This window comes from Periplaneta americana, chromosome 1 (genome assembly GCF_040183065.1).
Source record: "Periplaneta americana isolate PAMFEO1 chromosome 1, P.americana_PAMFEO1_priV1, whole genome shotgun sequence".
NCBI lineage: Eukaryota > Metazoa > Arthropoda > Insecta > Blattodea > Blattidae > Periplaneta > Periplaneta americana.
In genome coordinates, this window is record NC_091117.1 from 107,722,548 (window position 1) to 107,746,516 (window position 23,969).

General features: G+C 34.2%; 1 protein-coding gene across 5 annotated transcripts in view; it reads right to left on the reverse strand.

Annotated features, from left to right (window-relative positions):
* Positions 1 to 23,969, reverse strand: part of KrT95D (phosphofurin acidic cluster sorting protein KrT95D) — a 1,059,178-nt gene that overhangs the window by 486,724 nt on the left and 548,485 nt on the right. For all 5 annotated transcript variants that reach the window (XM_069825465.1, XM_069825491.1, XM_069825473.1 and 2 more), the window contains one exon: positions 11,850 to 11,937. In XM_069825465.1, the coding sequence (XP_069681566.1) occupies positions 11,850 to 11,937 (88 nt within the window). The remainder of the gene's footprint in view (positions 1 to 11,849; positions 11,938 to 23,969) is intronic.

The following is a 23,969-nucleotide window of genomic DNA, read 5'->3' on the forward strand; positions in this document are numbered from 1 at the left end:
CAAAATTTCCTTCCTTATAAGCCTTGTTTGACATTTGTAACAGAAATGTGTCTGGTGGAGCCAAATCTGGAAAGTTATTAACTTCACCTAATATAATGTGATAGTTTCTCTTACACAAACGTAATAAGAGTTTGTAAACAGAACAATAATATGCTACCTGTAACCATTGTACGAAGTTTCATGGAAATCTGTTACATAGAAAAGTTATTAGTTTTGTCTAAATTCACCCCCTATAATGAGGCAGTTCCTTTTACACAAATGTAGTAAGAGTTTGTATATAACACAAATATGTTACCTGTAACTACTCTATAAAGTTTGATGAAAATCTGTTAGATAAGAGAAAAGTTGATAATTTATCTAAAATCACTCAATGGTGTAGTTTATTTCATACAAACACAATGAGAGTTTGTATGCAAAACAAATATGCTACCTGTACAAAGTTTCATAAAAATCTGTTAGATACGAGAGAAGTTATTAATTTTGTCCCGCTAGATTTACGTTTTGGACCACTGTCTGCTGGTTTGATTGATTTTTTGTTCCAGGGCCGAAGTAGTAAACGCATGTTTCCTCCATAATAACATGCACAGAAATTTTATTTCGTAACTATGAAAACACTGGAATAATTTCATGATAGTATTTTTAATTTTTTCCTACTTCTGACAGCATTCAGTACTTCAGAGACTCTATTTGGGCATTCGATAAGTAATGGCAACAATGCTCTAAAACAGTGCTCCTAGCGGTGACCATTGAAATCTTGTACTACGTAATAGAACAGCTATTGTTTCATAACTTTGCAATATTGAAAGTCTCGAAGTCATAATTTGTAAATACAGTGGCTGTTTTCATTTGTAGTAAACAATACAGCACTTAAGGTACGAACAAAGTTGGTTCATAAAAATCCAAGTTGCAAGAGAAAAATATGGAACTCAGTGCTTTAGGGCATTACAAGAACCTATGGGAGAGCATTCCTAGCATACGGACTATTGCAAGTTGGGTGGAAGCGAGCATTCGCTTTCAATTAAGAGTTGACATCCGAAGAGCTTTAGATTGATCAGTGAGAGAGATATCCAGAAATGCAGGTGCAGATGGAGTCCGTCATCTTCCAAGAATTTGGCAACGTATTGTTGACATGGCAGGAGACTACAGTATGTTTGAAGTATGTAATGTCAAAAGTAACCTAAATAAATGTAGTGTGAAACATTAACTATATTGTCATTACTTTTCGAATGTCCTAGTGTAATAGAATCATGAGCCTTCAGACTTGAAACTCTGTCGACAATTCCAAAAATAACATTACTTACTTACTTACTGGCTTTTAAGGAACCCGGAGGTTCACTGCCGTCCTCACATAAGCCCGCCATTGATCCCTATCCTGAGCAAGATTAATCCAGTCTCTATCATCATATCCCATCTCCCTCAAATCCACCAAAAATAACATTAAAGACTAAAAATATTGTTGGTCATCAAACCCGCCATTTGTAGTGAACTAAGGCTTATTATTCATTCCATTTAATGGAAAGCTACAAAATAAAAAAAAAAATACACTTTCAGTAACACACGAAAAACAATGTTCATAATCGAAATTAGATTTCGCTGATACACTTAATGACAATCCTGAAAACTAAGTTTTGAGACAGTCTATCCAATGGGGCTAAGCTGCTTGGTATAAGTCTATGGACGACATGAAAGGTCCGTTTGTAACAAACTTTCGGAAGTGACAATATCTAAGTGTCAAAAGAAATTAATTCTGCTAATATAGCCATGCTCGACGGCGATCCAATACGACGCTATGATATGTCTAAGGAAGAATCATTTCATATCTAGTCATTAGGCAACTCTTTCGTTCCTTTGCATAGCGGAATGTGAAAAGCTAGGTTGTAATTTTTATTAAAACCGTATTCTTAGTTTTTATCTGTATTTCAATAGTGTAGCTAATTACTATATCTTTCTACATAGCTACTAATTACATTATGAACTGGGTGATTTGAAAGAGAATCTAAAAAAGCGTTGCAACCTTTACTCTCGAAAACATTCAGGCATGGTCGGTTTCATTTTGATGTCATCATAAGAGGTCAAGATTTTCGCTAAAATTTCCTATACATTGTATCATGTTTCACAGGAATTTCCTAGATTATACTTTTCCCAAGGTACTAGTAACTAGAGCAAAAATGTAACACCTGTTTATTGTGGTGACCAAGCACTAGAACCTCCTCAGGATAATGTTGATTTAAGTGCGGCGAATTTAGAGGCATGCAGCGTCGTTCTGAAGCGCCATCGTGTATGAGCTTACTAGCAGAATTTGTTTCTTTTGACCTCTTCTTTCACACTCCAGAGTTTTTAAAATACTCATTCGGACAGACTATAGACAGGTTATATGAAGAACGTAGAACAGCAACAGTAACCTTCTATTAGGCCTATTCCCTGAAATTAACAGTGCGATCGCAAGCAAAGTACCGTGGCTTTCAAGGACCATAATATGGTGATGATCATGATGGCCATGATCATGGTCACAGAATATCATATCCCCTTTTTCTCTCCTTGGTGGTGTTCCACTTTTATAATATTATAAGTAATAAAACTGTAAGAGTTGAAACAAGGTGGAATGGCCATTGTTTCAATGAAGACACTCTTAATTAGGGACCAGAATTTCAAGTTTATAAGAAGACCATTTTAAGTTTTTGGAATAGGTGAAATAGTTTTTTTATGTCCAACCTGTGAAAGGGATCGGAAAAACTGCCAGATCGTTAAAAATGTATCCCTACAGTTATTCTTTGAAAAATTAATATATATTTATTAAGGCACAATGGATCACAAAACTGACCTTTTCAAGAACCAAACTATTTACCAAAATTTATAAGATTCGAAATTTATGTTCCTTCCCCTTTAACATTATTTGTAGTTTGAATAAATTATTGTAACAATTAACATTTTATCTAATATAATTTGCCTTAATGTAACGACATAGATTTCAGTTTTCAATAGATAAAAGGTACAGTTCGCACACTACTTTTAAATTAAATTTGTTCTAATATGATCAAGAATTATTTTAAAAAGTAACAAACAAACAAAACGACATTATTCACTGGTACTGTTCCTGGTTGCAATATATGACCAAATATTTTTCAAGATTCTTGACTGAGAAGTTTTTCTATTGTCTCTCAAAATACATTTGAAGGACAAAAAGGTTCGTTTGACAGCACATGATGTCATAGGTGCAAATTTCATCGCTGTCACTGTAGCAGGTACCCACGGTAACTGACAATTGAAGCTTTCCCCCTGGAGAATGGAACACACATTTTTCATTTTTTCAAACTCTGGATTCCTCTGCAACCCTTTCTTCAGTTTTAATGTGACGCCTTCACCAACAGGTCCTGGTACTTGTTTCTGTAGAAGCGAGTCAGTGACACCAATTCCATCTTTCAGTTGAAGTATTCAATATATTTTGGAAGATCACTGAAATGTGCCTTGAGGAAAGGAACGGAGCCATAGATGTTGTCAATGCAAAGTACAGATTTTGCCTTAGGAATTAAGGCAGCCTCCTTCATGTCGAGTGTTTTCTTTTCTCCCTCCCTCCCTCTCTCTCTCGAAATGAACTGATATTTCTCTCTAAAAAAATCAATATATAACGCAGTAAATACATGATAACGCTTATCAACAATGCTTTAGGTTTTTAAGGTACTAAGGTCCAATTTAGCTTTTTTTAGGTTCAACATAATTCACACATACGACTTCTACGATCATGATTCGGTAAAGTATTGAAGAAATTAGGAGTTCAGAAGCAAGGAAAGAAATAGATAAAAACCTACAATTCCGATCCCTACTCATAATGGTATCCGATCGTCATATGCAGTACACTGCATGCCTGTGAGCGTTCATCTTAATATAATATAAAAGTGAATGTGGGTATGTATGTTTATATGTTCTCTATACAAATCTACAGTCTTTGACCGATATGTGCCAAAGTTTGGACATTTAACCTTTATAACCAGGAGAAAAACATAGGCTACATTAATATTATGCAAATGGACGTTAAATTAATTTCAAAAATAAAACAATTACAAATAAATAAGATCAAACATTCACTTATATTTGTCTTCAACAATTAACTTTTTTTTCTTTAATGTTTCAAATCACATTATATTGTAGGTACATGTTTATTGTATTCAGGACTCTTGTGGTCATTCAAATTCTTTCAGCTAATGTCTTTAATGAATAAATACAATGAAATGCAATCTTCTACAGTCAATTGTTCTTTATTATTGCCTGTTGTATTCAACCACGGCCGACTTGATGTGCTCGCTTCGCTTTTCCTTTACTAAACATAATAATACTTATTATTTTCTTATTTATTATTTATAAGTGTTATTATTACTCTTTGATCATTTATTTTAATTCATATTGAGTATTTCTTCTGTGGATACCAGAGCTTGGCAGACAGCGCCTCGTGGTGGAATTGAGACATTATCCAATTTCAAGTAAATATTACTATTGTCAAGGCCGTATACAAAAAAGCGAAGGGAACATCAAGTCGGCCGTGATTCAACATAGACTTTCACGAGGCGATGGAAATTATAACACGAAATTAAATAACATTGTTGAGACATCATGAAGGCCAAAATCTAGATAATTCATGCAATAACTATCTTTACGCAGTCCAGAACAGTATTTTGAATTTCTCGATGCAGTTATAGATAGTAAACAGGCTGTGTTTTATAACTGAATTCTTAAATTTGGAACCACAAGGATTGATATCACATAATTATTGAATCACCAATAGTACTATTGCGAAATATTGACCCACCAAAATCATGCAATGGAACAAGAATTGGTGTGAAAAAAACTAGCTCAAAACGTAATAGAAGTGACAATATTAACTGTCAAAACGAAATAAGTTGTTCTTATCCCACGTATTCCTATGACACCCACTAACATGCCTTTAGATTTTAAGCAATAGCAATTTCAGTGCGACTAGCATTTTGTAATGACCATCTATACTAATAATAAATCTGTAGCCGAAATTTTTCTGGTAATTTTCGATTTTACAAAAATAATTGGTCCTAACATATTTAATTAACCACCCTGAAACCGAAAATCGCTTTTTTGAAATTTTTGTTTGTATGTCGGTCTCTCTGTATGTTTGTTACCTTTTCACGCGATAATGGCTGAACGGATTTCGATGAAAATTGGAATATAAATTAAGTTCGCTGTAACTTAGATTTTAGGCTATATGGCATTCAAAATACTTTATTTAAAAGGGGGGTTATAAGGGGGCCTGAATTAAATAAGTCGAAATATGTCGCTTATTATTGATTTTTGTGAAAAATGTTACATAACAAAAGTTTCTTTAAAAATAATTTCCGATAAGTTTTATTCCTTGAAAAATTTTGATAGGACTTTATTTAATGAGATAAATGAGTTTTAAAATTAAAATAACTGCCATCTAAGGCCGTGTAATGAAATTAAAAACAAATGACTTGGTCTATAAGGGGCCTTGGACAGCAACAATCGAAAGCTATGAAAGATAGCCTACAGAGAATGTTTCTGTGTTTGTATGAAGTAATATCGGAAGCTAAATTAACCGATTTGTATAATTAATTATTTCACCATTGGAAAGTGTAGTTTCTCTAGAGGGACATAATGCTATAATGTTATTACAGTAACTTCTGAGTGAATTGAGGACAGGTAAGATTAAAATAGCTTCTTATGCACAGAAAATTTGATAGGCTATTCTGTATATTCGTTTCCTGTATTTCTTAAAATAATGTTTATGTACACATTCATTCTAATCTCAGAGAGTGTACTGATTTAGTACGCAGTAATAGTATGTTAGCTTAGTATTCCATTATTTTATAATCCAAATTTTAATTATGCTCAATTGAATCCTGTTAAAGTACAGAAAATACATATGCATTAAATGCGATGCAAAAAAAATTGGGTAATGAGCCAAGCAGATTATGTTGCGCTGTTTTAAAAGTTGTTCCTCCTGAGATTCAAGAGCCCCCATAACAAATTAAAACTTACTTATCGGAGTACATCCGTTATCAACACACTTTTTATATATAATATAATATAATATAATATAATATAATATAATATAATATAATATAATATAATATAATATAATATAATATAATATAATATAATATGATATGACATGACATGACATGACATGACATGACATGATATGATATGATATGATATGATATGATATGATATAATATCATATAATATAATATAATATAATATAATATAATATAATTTAAGTTATTTAAGTTATTTGAAGGTTTCAGAACCATAGTGGGCCAAGCGCCATTTACTGAATAGGTAGAAAACAAGGGTTAAAATTAAGTTATTACCATAATTCAATGGAAACATACAGCAAGTAAAATAAAGTATACACATTAAATCTAAATGATGTCAATGTTCATTAAACTATGGTTGCATGTAATAAAAATTAAGAAACATGTTAGGAAAGAAATTGTCATTGCACCAAATGAGTGATATCTGGACCAAAATGATCGCATTTTAATTATTTGAATACAATTTAAATTAAGTAACATATTAAACGATTTATCCTTCTATCAAACACGAATGTTCGCTGGATCAAATGTCCTATTTTAATTACTTTATATTTATTTCTAACGGTTGCAGCGGAGCGCACGGGTACGGCTAGTATTAAATAAAGCTCAAGGACAGTCGCACAAAGTTGCAGACATTAATTTAAAAACTTCGTGTTTTTCACAATCTGAACTATATTTTATACAAAGGAGTGGGAAAAAAATGATTTTACACATATCAAAAAGCAATTCAATGATACTTATGTCATGTTGTTAATGTAGTATCTGAATGTATGTAAGCCGACTGAAAATAACACTATTAATTCTAAAATATACGTCTCTCAGAATATTGTTGTGCATGTCCGAAAATGTGTTACTGCGAAATTCTATCTGTATAATTTCGTTGCCAATGTAGTATGTTATGCGTTAAGGAAATACAATCTCTTAATTTCTAAAATATCGGTATACGTCTGTCAGTATATGTTAAAAATGACTTATTGCGAGTTTATATTGTATCTGTATTCTGTTTATAAATTAAGAAACAATATAATTAATATGTTCTGAATTTGTGAGATATAATTTCTCAAGACATATAAAAAAACTGGGTATGATATAAGTAGGCATACAGCAATCAAGGGACAAAAAATCTTACAATATAAATCAAATTATATACATATAAATTTATTCCTTCGTACGACCTACAGAGAGAGAAATTTTGGATCACGATGACATCCCAACGGGTTCAGACTGGGAACAAGGGAATTCCCTGTTTATCGTCAGCTGTCTCTAAAATTCAAGTGAAAGCACACACATAGATATGAAATTACGCGAAATATACAGCTTCAGATTATGTATAGATGTTATAATTATTATATCTTTGCCTCTTTGCAACGTCACACTTCTGGTGGGGAGGAAAGGAGACTGCAGAAAAAATGTAATGCTTTTTAATACGCTGACTCCCACGACTAAGATAAGCCATTTGAAATTTAACAGTCACTGACCGGTAGATAAAATGTAAGATCTATAGAACATTGACAGAATGCTACACGGGCGTACAGAGACCGAGGAGTATGGTTCTGTTTTGCTGAGCTTCAAGACAATACTAATTCATTTATAGTTTGTGTGACTGTAGTCTACATATATTTTCGTTTGGTTTTACATTGTTTATAGATTTATTTTTCTATTATTTCATTACTGGCGGTGTGGAAGAGAAGGAATAATGGCCTTAACTACACCAGAATAAATAAATAAACAAAGACAAATATTATATATATATATATATATATATATATATATATATATATATATATATATATATATATACATATAAATTAAAGAAACAGTTGAACGTAAGGCATATGAAGAAATGTTTTCTTTCGTGTGCCTGATCTACAGCAGTTTTAAATCAAGTTAATCCTGGCAGGCATTTGGCTAAGAAGTTAATTCGTGTAAGTGACGCCATGTAAAGATTCATATTTATGGACTAGGAAAACTTAGTAAAGATAGTTCGTTTTGGTTGTCTATATGTGAGTTTCTGAGATTTCCGAAAAATCCAACAACCAATTTAATTAAAAATAGCAAAAAGGACAACCCTGGCAACGCCGGGTGCTTTCTGCTAGTTTGTTTATAATAATGTCAATTCCGGCGGATTTAGTACTCGTTTCTCATTTCCTCCTCGAGGTTTACAGTGAATACGAGTCTCGTTCTTGTAAATGTGGAACATTACTTTAATGGGGCCACACGAAGTACTTACAATAATTACAATAAACACAACTGAGTACTATGGTCCTGGAACATAACTATGGTCCATTCAAATTTTGTACTCCATAACATAGTACCTCGTTTATCTATACTTTTGCTTTACTGTAGTTTGAAGTTAAGTTACTGCAGCTATTTACGAACGGTCTATGTTACTTCTACGATGTTCTTTGAATAGTTGTATCGTGGACCACAGTTATCGGAAACGACGATACTGTTGTGTTGAAATAGCTTGGCCGGAGTTATTTTATTTTAGTATGTTATTTCACGACGCTTTATCAACAGCTCAGGTTATTTAGCGTCTGAATGAGACGAAGGTGATAATGCCGGTGAAATGAGTCCGGGGTCCAGCACCGAAAGTTACCCAGCATTTGCTCATATTGGATTGAGGAAAAACCCCGGAATAAAACCTCAACCAGGTAACTTGCCCCAACCGGGAATCGAACCCGGGCTACCTGGTTTCGCGGCCAGACGCACTGACCGTAACTCCACAGGTGTTGACTGGCCGGAGTTATGCGCGAACATTTGAGTAAAGGTGATGTGGAGTGAGTCAGTTTCTCAGCTGACGTAAATAATGGTTAGGTTGAAAAGCATTGGTCACATACATACACTCCATGGGCGATCACAGTTTTTCCATTCATTGCTATTCAAACACTCGTACTTAACACAATGCAGTCTTCTCTTTTCATTATTCCCCTCACAATAAAATAAACTACAATGTCTTTATTGGTTCCATTATGGTACTAATATTTTTTTCAATAGTTAGCAAGACACTTGCACGAGGAAAAGAAGTGAACTCCACAGAAGCTGCGCAATGACTAGAGACGGCCGATATTTCACAAACCGATATTTTGTCACAGGTATTTTTTTTGTCACAGATAAACCTGTGACAGATGACGCGAAACATGTGACAAAATATCGCTATTGAAATCTGCTCCGTATTCAGTACTGTGACTGCTCACCTACGTCGTGGGTTTGCGCATGCGCATGATACAACAACAGCAATCGGGCGGTGATATTTGATTATTTTTTGGTGATATTTTGTTCCATATTAGTTTTTGCAAAGTGATGATTTGTTGCAAAGTTATTAGTGACATTATAATAATATAATCATGAGTCCGACATTTTGTTTTCATAGTTAGTTTGTACATATGTTTTATAAATATTTTATGTATTCCCCGAGATCTTTACATTTTCAAATAACTATGAATTTACATTAATTTATATTTATTTTCCACTCAATTTTTACGCAGTAACAATATTTTTTCAGTTTTACTTTTAATTACAAACAATAGTTAAAGGAACCTACAACATCATTTTAATAACTTTACCTATACTTCTCTCATTTAAGTATGATCTAGTTTTAATGTATAGCTCTAACACGAACAGTGCATAATAGCATTAATTAAAATAATTAAACTTAAAATAAAATTATTTGTAATAAGTTCATTATGTTGTTTATGGTTATTAACTTTTAGGAAATCGCGCAGTGCTTCCTAATATTGGTACTCGTGTGGGGAGTTATTCCACATCAATTAGTAGGCCTAATCAATGTTCTAAACTTGATATTTAGTCATATTTGTCTAGATATTGTTAAAATCATCAACTTGAAAGTAATTTTCAACTTTTAAATATAATAATATGGGGTAATTAGCAAAAATTAGCAGTTTTATAAATTCCAAAAAGATCTGACATCTAGCAGACACTGCTCCATCAAATCGTTCTCATTGCCCTTGCACACTTTTAAAATAGGCCTACACTTATACATACATTTGAAAATAAGGGGTATCAAACGTAAATCATGTAAATCATGTTAATTCACTCTGTCACTGAACGTTATGCTCTTCTGAAATTTGGAGCATTTCTCACAAGCCGACAACAGTACCTATAGTATTAAAACCGAACGAGACAAAACTGGCTAATATGTTGGGCAACTTATTTGGCTAAACTAAACTTGAGGTAGTTTCCTTCGCATTCCCCTTGTACACCTTGCATATACGAATCTGTGACAGGTCAGGTTTGGTTAGTTTAAGCTTTTATTATGCCTAGACATATACGATCGACTAAACTAGCGTTGAGGTACCGCGTATACACCTTGCATATACGAACCTGTGACAGATTAGGTTTGGTTGGTTTAGGCTTTGTTATGCCTTGCATATACAATGAACTGCTTCTCCACAAAAAATCAAATTCAACGATTTTCACTTCCCTAATCACCGAAACTACCTCAGCGCTAGTTTAACCCGATCAACTGCATCTCCACAAAAAAATCCTTATAAATGCAACGATTTTCACGTTCGAAATCGCCGAAACTACTTCAGCCCTAGTTACATCATCTTATTATAAAAGATGTAGTGATTACATGATTTAAATAATAACACCATTGGTTACCAGTACTTTTTGTGTAAAATCCTGTCTGAACAACTGTTTTGTTTTGTAATTATTTTCCAATGTTTTTGCGAATAATGTTTCGTTAATTTTTATTCTATTACTCAATATTATAATGTTAATGCACGACTTAAAATAAGTTATCTATTATATTGTATACAATAAAAAGGTTTAATTTTTAAAACGATCACATAACCTGAATTTCTCAATACTCACTATATTTAAAAATTATTAACTGATTCAATATCTACAATATAACCTCTTGGTACATGAGGTTAACTTTTGACATGTTACTGTTCTGTTAGGTAAGTATTTATTTGTTAATGGTACGTGTACATAATTTATTTGTTGGATTTTCCCGTATAAATCACTGATGTGTGGCGTTTATAGAGCAATCGTATTCACATTTCACTCCTCTTCAATATTTCCTGTTAATTTTTATCGGTGTGACAAAATATCGATATAATTCATGCATATTGTGCTTACTTATCGATATAAAATATCGGTGTGACAAAATCATAGATATTTAATTGTCACAGTCACAGTTGTCACAGATACTTGAAAATATCGTTTAAGCTCATCTCTAGCAGTGACTAAATCCTATACCACTTATCCTTGTCAGAAACAAATTAATGGACTTCCCTGGTTTATTGCGCATAATCGCATAATGCTATAGCCGGCCAAGCTATCTAAACACAACAGTAGAAAGTGTTTACAATTGTTTGTAAGATACTACTCGAACATTGAACAATATTTCGAAATTTAATTGTTCAGGCCTTTGAACACAATTTCTTAAACGTGTGAATGATCGACAAGTTACACAAGATGAATTACGATTCCTTCATTCTCAGATTATTCATGCAACTGTTCTCTGAAATGTTACCAAAGTTACAAACATATTTTAATGGCTGGAATAAACCTTAATACCGTTTCACACACAGCAACTGAGCAGCGTTTCTAAGTGATTCCTATGTGTGGCCTAAACAGGACATAATTACCACGGTTCAATAACGTCACCCATAGTGGCTCACAGTTGCGCTGAGTGAAAACTTTCATTTAAACCAGTGAGCTGTTGAGAAGTGTCATTGAGTAGCGGCGTGTGTAAAGACATTTTGTAAACCGGAACCGGCACAGAACCTTACTTACCTGCATTTTGACAGCGATGATGATGGAAGCCAGATCGGAACCGAGCGGTCGGAGCACCACCAGTCGAGACAATGTAAGGGAACATAACCTGCAACAAGAGCCGAAACTTGTAGTTACCGTCTATCATCATTATTAAAACACTACAATAAAAGGAAGCAATGCATCCTACACCTATACAAATGCATGTACCCAAATATATAAGTACAGTACATACATGGGCTACAAGTCTATCAATACATACATAACATACGCATATACGCATATATGCACATACGTACGTACATTACATACATAGGGGAGAGTCAGGTAGTATCGGACATCAGGTAATATCGGACAGTGAGTTTCTTTCATCTACCACACGATGATAGTACCTGATTGACATGATTACGTTTCTGTGATGTCGCATAGAGAAACGCAACCATGTCATTCAGGTACTACCATATGGTGGTAGATGAAAGAAACGCACTGTCCGATACTACTCGATGTCCGATACTACCAGACTCTCCCCTACATACATACATACATACATACATACATACATACATACATACATACATACATACATACATACATACATACATACATACATATACATATATATACATACGCACACATATTACATACATGCATACGTTCAGTTCTTGGATCTCTACTCTTTACGATCTACATAAATGACATATCACAATCTATTAAACACTGCAGATACATCCTATTTGCTGACGATTTACAAATGTACGAGGGTCATACTGAAAGTCATGAGCAAACCCATTGTTAGAAATCTTAATTTTTATTTTTTAGACAAACCAGGTACATCATCTTAGTCTACAGACTTTTCTGTCACTTTTCAACATAGTATCCATTTCTTTGCATACATTTTTCCCGCTGTTATGTATGTTTGAAAATTCCCGTGCTGTAGAAGTCCGTTTCATCTGTCCAAAGACATTGACGCACTGCTTTCCGGATGTCCAGTAGTTTTCGCCTCGCAGCTGCTCCTTTACAGAACCGAAAAGATGGTAGTCGAGAGTGCCAAATCGGGAATGTAGGGAGATTGCGGAAGAGTTTCCCACCCAAATGTTCTGATTTTCTCCACGGTGACACGATCAGTGTGAGGCCACGCTTTATCGTGTTGCAGGATGATCTCCTTTCCAGGGTGTTTCTCGCGTAATGCACTACGGAGCTTCAAAACTGTCTGAATATAGCGGACAGCATTTATGGTCTGTTCAGGTTCAAGAAATTCAATCAAAATGCATCGCAGATCTCATTAACTGTTTCCTTGTTGCGTTCCGTGGAGACAGTTCGAGGGCGACCGCTAAAAGGCTCATCTTGGATGCTCATGTTTCCTTCTTTGAAATGTTTTACCAATCTCCTAACACTGCTGGCGCCCATGCACACATCCCCGTATGCACGCTGAAGTCTGAGTGAATTTCAGCAGCACATTTTTCTTCTTTAACAAGGAATTTAATGAGAGCAGCTATTCGGAACGAATCATCGTTGTCGACTATTTTGCAAACATTGCCTGTGGTCACATGATAGAAGTTAATAACGTCAATATGTCAATACATAGTGTAAAGTCTGTAGATTATGATCATATAATCGTTTTTGTTACATTGTTGAAATTAAAATTATAGCGCTGGGTTGCTCATGACTTTCAGTACAACCTTCTATACATCTCTGCACCTACACCGGCACTTAATGACGCAATAAATGAAGTAAACAATGACCTAAAAGCAATTATTTCATGGACGAAAAAAATTTGGACTAAAATTGAACTCGCAGACATCACAGGCAATTATAATGGTACATCAACGACTGTTAAGTAAATTAAACACAGATAACTTACCTCCTGTAAAAATAAATGAAATTATTATCCCTTACAGTGATACAGTAAACAATTTAGGATTTATACAGACAAAAATTTAAGTTGGAATACTCAAATCACACACATAATGTAAATTTATTTTTATGAAAACTCACACACTAAAAATAATCCGAAATTTCTTTCCCTTGGCTCTCAAGAAAAAAATAGTGGAGTCGCTGTTGATGCCTTATTTTGATTACTGTGAAACTCTCTTCACTAACTTTAACATGAGACTGACAGCAACATTACAGCGTGTTCATAATGCATGTGTTCGATTTATTTGCAACGTTCGTAAATCAGACAGTAAATATGCTGTCCTGGGTGTCTCAAAGAGCGAAGAACTACTGACTCTTTCACTTTACTCTTCAATATTCTTTAGAACTCTAACCCTAGCTATTTAACTTCTCGTTTTCAACATTTGTCCTCATATCACGCAATAGATACTCGCTCACAACACCATATCACACTCTCCAATCCTAAACACAGAACATCCTCCTACTCTTCCTCTTTCACCGTCTCTGCAGCTCCCCTCTGGAACTCTCTACCACAGCATGTCAGAGACTGTCGGACATTATCTAGTTTCAAAAATAAACTAAGATTGCACTTTTACAATTCAGATTCCCTTCAATTATAAACCCTTTCCTCTGCGACAGTTTTGTAAATAATATATATATTTTTTTTTCCTTTCCTGGTCACCAACAATGAACTCTCTTGACCACCAGATGAATTATCATAGCCTTTTTATTGTAGCTTTTATTGAAATTTAAATTTTTTTTATTATCGTATTAAATTTCATTTGTTGTATTCTTTCTTACGTTTTCCCTGTTAACTAATTGAGTTGTTTATGGTATATTCCAATCTTTGGATCTGAATTTTACTTTTTCTATATTAGTTTATGGTATTATTTTTATTTTGTGTCCTATGGCAGTAACTCTACCAGTAAGGTAAAGTACCCAAAAAAAGAGACAGGGCCCTAATAAGAGACACTTCGTTAACTTCTACGGTATAATCTGTCATCTCTCGACAACTATGGGAACTCAATACTTGTACTTCTAAGACATTGTGTTCTTAGTCTGCCTTCAGTTTAAAGTAAGCAACGAAGCTGAGAGCAAGGAAAGTTATTTGTCACAATTTGAACTTTTTTGATGGTTTTTGTTGAGGACGTAAACAGCAGTGAAGGTACGCTACAAAAAATGTATCATAGGAAACAATGAAATATTAATTAAAATATTAATTACAATTAATGACGAATTGAGTGAATCATTAATTATCCATTGTCATTAATTATTTATTACAAAATCATTAATTGAAATGACTAATACCATTAATAGCTAAAATTAATTGAAATTGGTTAATCTGACAATAAGATCTTACTTAAAGATCAAAATCTAAGTGTGTAATTCGTAAAGTATTCTCTATACATTTAAAATAAAAATCTTGTATAGGGGCCTAATTATCAAAACTATTAAATTTAATGTAGTTTTATTAACGCCCCATTTTCTAGGAAACTACCATCAGTTTAGTTATTAATTTGCTTCTGATGCAAGCGTATACACTTTTATTCTCTTAAATGTAATTTAAACAGCCATAAATATATTACTCTACAGTTATACAACACTTCTATATAGTAAGTTTTAGCAATTTAACTATTTTCATTTCTTCAGATGTCAGGGAAAACAACAGCTGTTAGGCGTAAAACTTAGGACCCTCAGAGGACGAAGGAAGCAATTCTTTCTGTCCGTTCCGATCAAATGGGATACTTACGAGCAGCCAAAACGTACAGAGTACCAAAAGGAACATTAGAAAAACACGTTAAGAACAGAGACAAGACAGCAGAGGAAATACTAAAAATGAGGTCGGGTCGGAAACCAGTGTTGCCGCCTGAACTTGAAAATATGTTAGTAAAATACTGCCTACAAATGGACGAGAGATTCTTTGGGTTGCGAGTGAGTGATATGAAGCGAATGGCTTTTGAACTAGCAATTAGAAATGGTCTCCAACATCCTTTCAATCCGAACAAAGGCAGTGCTAGGAAGAAATGGTTCAGGCTCTTCTTGAAGAGACACCCAAACCTGTCTTTGCGCACACCACAAGGAGTGTCAGCTGCAAGGATTAAATCCTTCAATCCTAAAAATGTGGCCGTATTTTTCGACATTTACGAGAGAGAACTAGAAAAAGTAAAATTCTATGGACACAGAATCTACAATGTTGACGAAACCGGGTTGACTGTTGTCCAGTACAAACATCAGAAAGTCGTTTCTATGAGAGAGAAGAAACAAATTTCAAATTTGACGTCGGCCGAATGAGGGGCCCTGATTACAACAGTCACGTGCATGAATGCCACAGGGAATTTCGTACCCCCTTGTTTGTTTTCCCTCGAAAGAATATGAAAGCTGAGTTGATGGACGGAGCTCCCCCTGGATCAATCTCGGGATGCCACGTTCAGGTTGGATCCAAACCAAACAAGTTTATCAAACCTTCCGAAAGTGATCCAGTGATTTTAATGTTAGACGGCCATTACTCGCATACGCGAAACATCAAGGTCATTGAGAAAGGTAGGGCCAACCACGTGGCCATCATTTGCCTTCCACCTCACTCTACTGCTAAGATGCAGCCGTTAGATGTAGGTTTCATGAAACCACTGAAGACGTATTACGGCCAGGAAATTTCCACCTGACTCCGGAATCATCCTGGACGTGTCGTCACACATTATCAAGTTGCTTGCCTCTTTGGACTTGCTTATCAGAAAGCTGCAACGATGCAAAATTCGATGAACGCATTCCGCAAATGTGAACTAATTCCATGCGACAGGAATATTTTTGCCAACGTCGATTTTGTCATCCATGAAGGGGGTGGGAGTGATGAAATTGTAATTCCTGGTTCGGAACATTTCGTTGCACTTGTGGAAATATCGCCACTACCACAGTTACAAAAGCAGCAGCAGCAACAACCACCACCTCAAGAGTCGCAAGCATCAACCAGCGTGGAATCACAAGTGAAGTCATCCAGGGCAGGAAAAGCAAATCTCATAACATCAAGCCCTTATCAGAAACAACTGAGAGAAAGTTTGGATAAGGCAAAACAAAATAAAGATGGAACTCACAAAAGGTTGTTAGATAAACAAAAAAATCACAGAAAAACAGAAAAGTTCAACGCAAGAAGCGCAACTTGACTTCGTCCAATGATGAAGATTTCGATGAGGAATACAATCAATTGACTGTAGTGACTCCGAATTTGAAGGAAATGATGATGATGCAGAGTGCTTATTTTGCACTGGACTTTGTCAGAGGGCACCAGAGGGGAGAAATGGGTTCAGTGTTCAAAATGTCGTCGTTGGGCACATGAAGACTGCGGTGCTGATGAAGAACATTTCATTTGTCCAACTTGCTGAAGACAGCGGAAATAAAAAATTGTGTCGGTTGAAATGGTCGGTAAAATAAGTGCAATAAACTTACAATTAAAATTTGTCATTCTTGTCATTCTTCTTTCTCCAGTAAAATGTTAACATTAGCAATATACTTACTTACTTACAAATGGCTTTTAAGGAACCCGAAGGTTCATTGCCGCCCTCACATAAGCCCGCCAGCGGTCCCTATCCTGTGCAAGATTAATCCAGTCTCTATCATCACACCCCACCTCCCTCAAATCCATTTTAATATTATCCTCCCATCTACGTCTCGGCCTCCCTAAAGGTCTTTTTCCCTCCGGTCTCCCAACTAACAGTCTATATGCATTTCTGGATTCGCCCATACGTGCTACATGCCCTGCCCATCTCAAACGTCTGGATTTAATGTTCCTAATTATGTCAGGTGAAGAATACAATGCGTGCAGTTCTGTGTTGTGTAACTTTCTCCATTCTCCTGTAACTTCATCCCGCTTAGCCCCAAATATTTTCCTTAGCACCTTATTCTCAAACACCCTGAACCTATGTTTCTCTCTCAGAGTGAGAGTCCAAGTTTCACAACCATAAAGAACAACCGGTAATATAACTGTTTTATAAATTCTAACTTTCAGATTTTTCGACAGTAGACTGGATGATAAAAGCTTCTCAACCGAATAATAACACGCATTTCCCATATTTATTCTGCGTTTAATTTCCTCCCGAGTGTCATTTATATTTCTTACTGTTGCTCCAAGATATTTGAATTTTTCCACATCTTCGAAGGATAAATCTCCAATTTTTATATTTCCATTTCGTACAATATTCTGGTCACGAGACATAATCATATACTTTGTCTTTTCGGGATTTACTTCCAAACCGATCGCTCTCTTATTATAGGGATACGTAACAAGCTGTTTTTTTACGGTGATGGGTTGTTAGCCCTTCGCCCAACCCCCAAGCTGGAGGACCACCCCTTATCGGCTGTCCACGACTGCTTATTCAATATATTCGCAGCTACCCTCCATATCTGGAGGCCGTCTCCTCTATCCGCAACCTGAGGACGCGCCATGCCGTGGTGATTAACATTAGCAATACTAGTCTAAATAAGATGAAGTACATTTATGACCGAATGTATTTAATTTTTGTAAATCATATTGATTTGACTTGGAAAAATACCTTATTTCTGTTGGGAGGAGTTAGACCATTATAGCACTGACCATTTCAATTTCGAAATGTTCCTGAATTTATTAAAGTGTACATCATTTAACAATATTAAACATTTCTTCAATTTTCAGCTAAATGATATTAATTTTTTGTCCATGTTCAAGAATACAATTAAATAACACACGTATCTCTTATTTGGAACCCCTTTCCTAAACATCATTATTTCCCACTTTTACTTATTTTTAGAATTCCAAATAGTAATAAAAACTGAGTACAATTTGTATTGTCAATTCTAAAAATAGACAAAATGCTGCATGTATTCCACTCATTCAGATTAAAAATATCTATTCCCATCCTCATTTATAAGCAGTTAAAAAGTGTCTCTTATTTGGGTACTTTACCTAATAAATAAATAAATAAATAAATAAATAAATAAATAAATAAATAAATAAATAAATAAATAAATAAATAAATAAATAAATAAATAAATAAATAAATAAATAAATAGATAAATAGATAGATAAATAGATAATTAGATAAATAGATAGATAGATAGATAAATAAATAAATATAATAATAATAATAATAATAATAATAATAATAATAATAATAATAATAATACGTACGCACACAATCAAGACTGACTGAAGAAATAAGGAACATGTAACACTTGACACCGGATAATATCCATTATAATAGACTACACATGCAAAAATATATCATTATTCTGGTTTATCTTTCTCATTTCATTTCATTTCATTTATTATATTCCATAGATATTACACTATAGCTTCAAAATGTGGAGCAAGTCAAAAGTTTTCGTTATAAAAAATTTACAAAAAATTAATAATATGTTTTAAATCGCTAACATAAATCTTAATGGGACTTGGACTTGGATATCATGCATTGAAAGCTATATATATATATATATATATATATATATATATATATATATATATATATATATATATATATATATATATATAGGAGCCATTGTCCCTATGCAGCCCTAATCTAGGAAGAGTAAAAAAAAAAAAAAAAATCCAGACACTGCAGAGGACACAAAGACTCATGAATATAAAAATATCAAAAGCTTACAGGACCATATCTTATGAAGCCTCATGCGTGTTAACCGAAGTAAAACTAATCTGTATTTCAATCGCCGAAGTAGCAAAAAAATATAAAGCAACACATGGATTGATAGAAGGTATTACTGTTGAATTTCACGCACCTCTTCCAGTAAAGGCATGGCATCATCCAGCAGAGAGGATCACAATAGATGAAGTCGATCATAGCACGCAATTTCCCATCTAAAAGTCAATCTCCCTCTCTATTTGACTCCCTCATAAATACAAGTTAATTCTGTTGTTATGATTACATATACATACTGAGAATTTTAACCATTAAAAAAACGGGGTTTCCTTCAAATTTCAGAATGCCTTTCTCCCATTGTAGGCCTACATCTTATCCAATAGAAAACAGAGTTTACGTCCTCTTAAACATGATAGATCACGTTTCTCAGATTATTAAATTTTGGGGGAAGGGGAAACTGAAAGGTGAATCTTAGGGTATGTTACATTTTCATGTCTCATAAAGTTTTATTACCAACAAAAGATAATTTTAACGCTATTGATAAGCGGGGTGGTACAAATTGCGATATCTTATAACTAATTCGAGAGACAAATTTCACTGCACTCATCAATGTCACTTGTTTATTTTTAAATACATTAGGCCTGAATAAAATGCCAAGGTGTTGTATGCCTGGCTGCAAATTCAATTACCAGAAAGGAACTTAGTGGCGATATTTACTTTTCCTTGTGATGAAGTAACAAAAAACAGGAGTAAAATTAAGAAAATAGTATTTAAAATTAGCTCACGCGTGTATCCATACGCTTTGTAAATTTAACTCAATGCTGCCTATAATTCCAGCTACATTTGTCGTAGAAAACTTGCTACAAATGTAGCTCGTGTGGCCGTACTTGCTGCCATCCGAGAATATCTCTATTTAGGTTACGGCCACACGAGCTATTTTTGTAGCAAGTTTTCTGCGACAAATGTAGCTGGAATTAAAGGCAGCATTGAGTTAAATGCAAGCGGCCACACGGAGCAGTGAATGTAGCAAGTTTGGCGCATCCCAAGGTCGTGTCGCAACTCGAATGGGTCCAGGTCCATTTTTTCTGCGACATTTACTGCTGTTGGGTGGCCACACGTAGCGACATGGGTGACTACACGTGCAGCTACATTTGTAGCAACTTTCTGCGACAAATGTAGCTGGAATTATAGACCGCATTGAATTAAATGGAAGCGGCCACACGGAGCAGTAAGTGTAGCAAGTTTGGCGCCGTCTGACATGTTAGGTCTATTCGTGACCAATAATTTTCCGCCTTAAACGAATTAACATTGTTGTTAGTTACTGGAAATTTATTATGAAATCCATAAATTTAAACTTTAAATTTGTATTAATATTTATTTCCGCTTTACTAATTCCCAGAGGAGACTCAGTGAGTCAAAGAATATACATGTCAAAAGACTTTTATCTACTAATTGACATAAATAAAGAATAAATATCATGCAAAAGAAAACAAAAAAAATGGTAGCAAAAGTACAAACAACCGTGTAAAATGAATGGTTATGCTTTAATTTTTTAGGAATGAGATAGAAAGCGAAAATCAAATGTCATGTAAAGGACACACATATTAAGACTTTAAAAAGAGTGAAATAACAAATCGAAGTTATTCATTTTACAGTGGGGATTTACAATAATTTAGGGCATTGTAAATTTACAAATGCGTATGGATACACGCATAAGCTAATTTTAAATACTATTTTCTTAATCATACTCCTGTTTTTTGTTACTTCACCAGAAGGAAAAGTAAATATCGCCACTAAGTTCCTTTCTGGTAATTGAATTTGCAGCCAGGCATACAACACCTTGGCATTTTATTCAGGCCTAATGTATTTAAAAATAAAACAAGTGACATTGATGAGTGCAGTGAAATTCGTCTCTCGAATTAGCTATAAGAAATCGCAATTTGTACCACCCCGCTTACCTTTTAGCGTTAAAATTTTATTTTGTTGGTAAAAAAAAAAACTTTATGAGACATGAAACTGTAACATACCCTAAGATTCACGTTTCAGTTTCCCCCTCCCCCGAAATTTAATAATTTGAGAAACGTGATCTATCATGTTTAAGAGAACGTAAACTCTGTTTTCTATTGGATAAGATGTAGGCCTACAATGGGAGAAAGGCATTCTGAAATTTGAAGGAAAACCCGTTTTTTAATGGTTGAAATTCTCAGTACGTATATGTAATCATAACAACAGAATTAGCTTGTGTTTATGAGGGAGTGAACTAGAGAGGGAGATTCACTTTTAGATGGGAAATTATTATCATGAAAGATTTATAACAATACGATGCACTCCTATCTCACTGGCCGCCAGCAGTGTGTTGTCTATAATAATCGGTTCTCCTCCTGGCACACATTAGAGTCAGGATTTCCCCCAGGGTTCGGTATTGGGTCCATTGCTTTTCTGTCTCTATATTAACGATATCGCGAAGTCATTTAAATATTGTAGATATCATATTTATGCAGATGATGTTCAATTATACATTTCCGCCAGTCCTGGTAGAATAAGTGACTGTATTAATAGACTCAATAAAGATCTCGAATCCGTTTCATCTTGGTCTCAACAATTCGGACTTAACTTATATACAGATAAATCACAGGCTATCTTATTTTCGAATAAAAGATTAATCCCCGATATTAATAAGTTGAACCTTCCTCCTGTGACTCTGAATAAAGCGATCATTCCATTCAGTTCAACTGTAAAAAACCTGGGAGTTCATTTTGAATCTAATCTTACCTGGGACACGCATATCAAACACACATGCAAGAAAGTATTTTCCACTCTTCACTCATTAAAACGAGTCTACCACTATCCAGCTAAATTAAAGCAGACGCTTGTACAGACTCTTATTATGCCTCATTTCGATTATTGTGACACTTTATTCAGTGATCTCAGGGTGAATTTATCCCAGAAACTGCAACGTGTTCATAATGCGTGCGTTCGTTTCATTTGTAATGTCTGCTACTACGATCACATTTCTCCTTCTTTCGATAAATTATTGTGGCTCAGGTTAAATGAGAGGAGAAAGTTACATTCCCTTTCTCTCTTATACCGAATTTTGCACACCTCTACTCCCTCTTACTTGTCTGTCCGATTCCACAGTCTTTCTCGGTATCATAACTTAAATTCTCGGTCACAATATGATAACACGCTAGAAATACCACTGCACACATCATCTCTTTATTCTTCATCTTTCACTGTTGCTACTTCTCGTCACTGGAATTCTCTGCCGCCTGAAGTCAAGGACTGCCGAACTTTAATTTCCTTTAAATGTAAATTACAAAAATATCTTATGATGAGTTGCCAGACTTAACGCGTTGTAAATATTTAATGGAATGTGTTCCACTGTATTTATTTTTATTATTTTTTTTTCTTATTTTCATTATCGAAATTGTGTTTATTTATCACTTAACGCCAATATGTATCCCACTATGTTGTCGTTTTTTATTATTAATATATTTTTTGTGTACATTTTATTCAATTGTCGGTTTCTGGTTTAATTATGTAAATCTACTTAATTGTAATCTAATACTAATACGTATACTAATGTGTTTATTTTTATTTTTACTGTGCACATTTTTTTTATTGAATTATCGGCTTCTGTTCTTTATGTGATTCGTATTTGATTCTAACAACATTAATATTTATTTCACTATGTTTATTTTTATTTTATGAGGTACATTTTATGTAACTACCTCTTTTGATCTCATTATGTACCTAAATTGTATCAGTATGTACAGTAATTACTTAATTCCGATCCAGTTTTTTGTTCAACTGTGTAAGCAAGTTTTAATCCTGGTTGAATGTAAGAGAAGGCCTTACGGCCTTAACTCCGCCAGGTTAAATAAAGCGATTATTATTACTATTATTATTATTATTATTATTATTATTATTATTATTATTATATGACATAGTTTGTTACTAACAATACGGTGCCAATAAATATTGCTTCGCTTATGTATAGTCCAGCTGAGTTGCCCTATTTTTTAACTCTCTTCAAAATATCTTTCTTTAAAAAGTACATACACTTTTCTTCTTTCAATTTCGACCGAAAGAATTCTTCAATAATAAAATGTATACAAAAGCGTTCTAGCAAACCCTTCACACCAATTTTGTATGGTAAAAAAAAAGTACAATTCTTTTGCAGGACTGACCTCACAAATCAGTATTGTCTATAAAGACATTTCCACTTTGAGTTGTATTTTGGGATATAAGGGTCAAGTTTAAATTGCCGCAACGTCCAATAAGCATTCTGCAAAACCAAGGAAAAGAGAACTTTTATGATAGATTGTTTACTTATACTCTATTCAAAATACCGTTCTTTGAGAGTACACATTTTTTTCTTTCATTTTCGACCAAAGGTTTCCTTCAATAATAAAATCCATACAATAGCGTTCCAGTAAACCCTTCACAGCAATTTCATTTGTTAAAAAAACACAATTCTTTTACAAGACAGATCTCTCAAATATGTTACAAACAGATTGCCTCTTTGAGTTGTGTTTTGCGTCATGTTTAAAACTCCTTTTTACTTGGAGATGCTTCAGAAATTCATGTATTGAAAAGGAAGAGCATGTCTAACCTGTAGTAC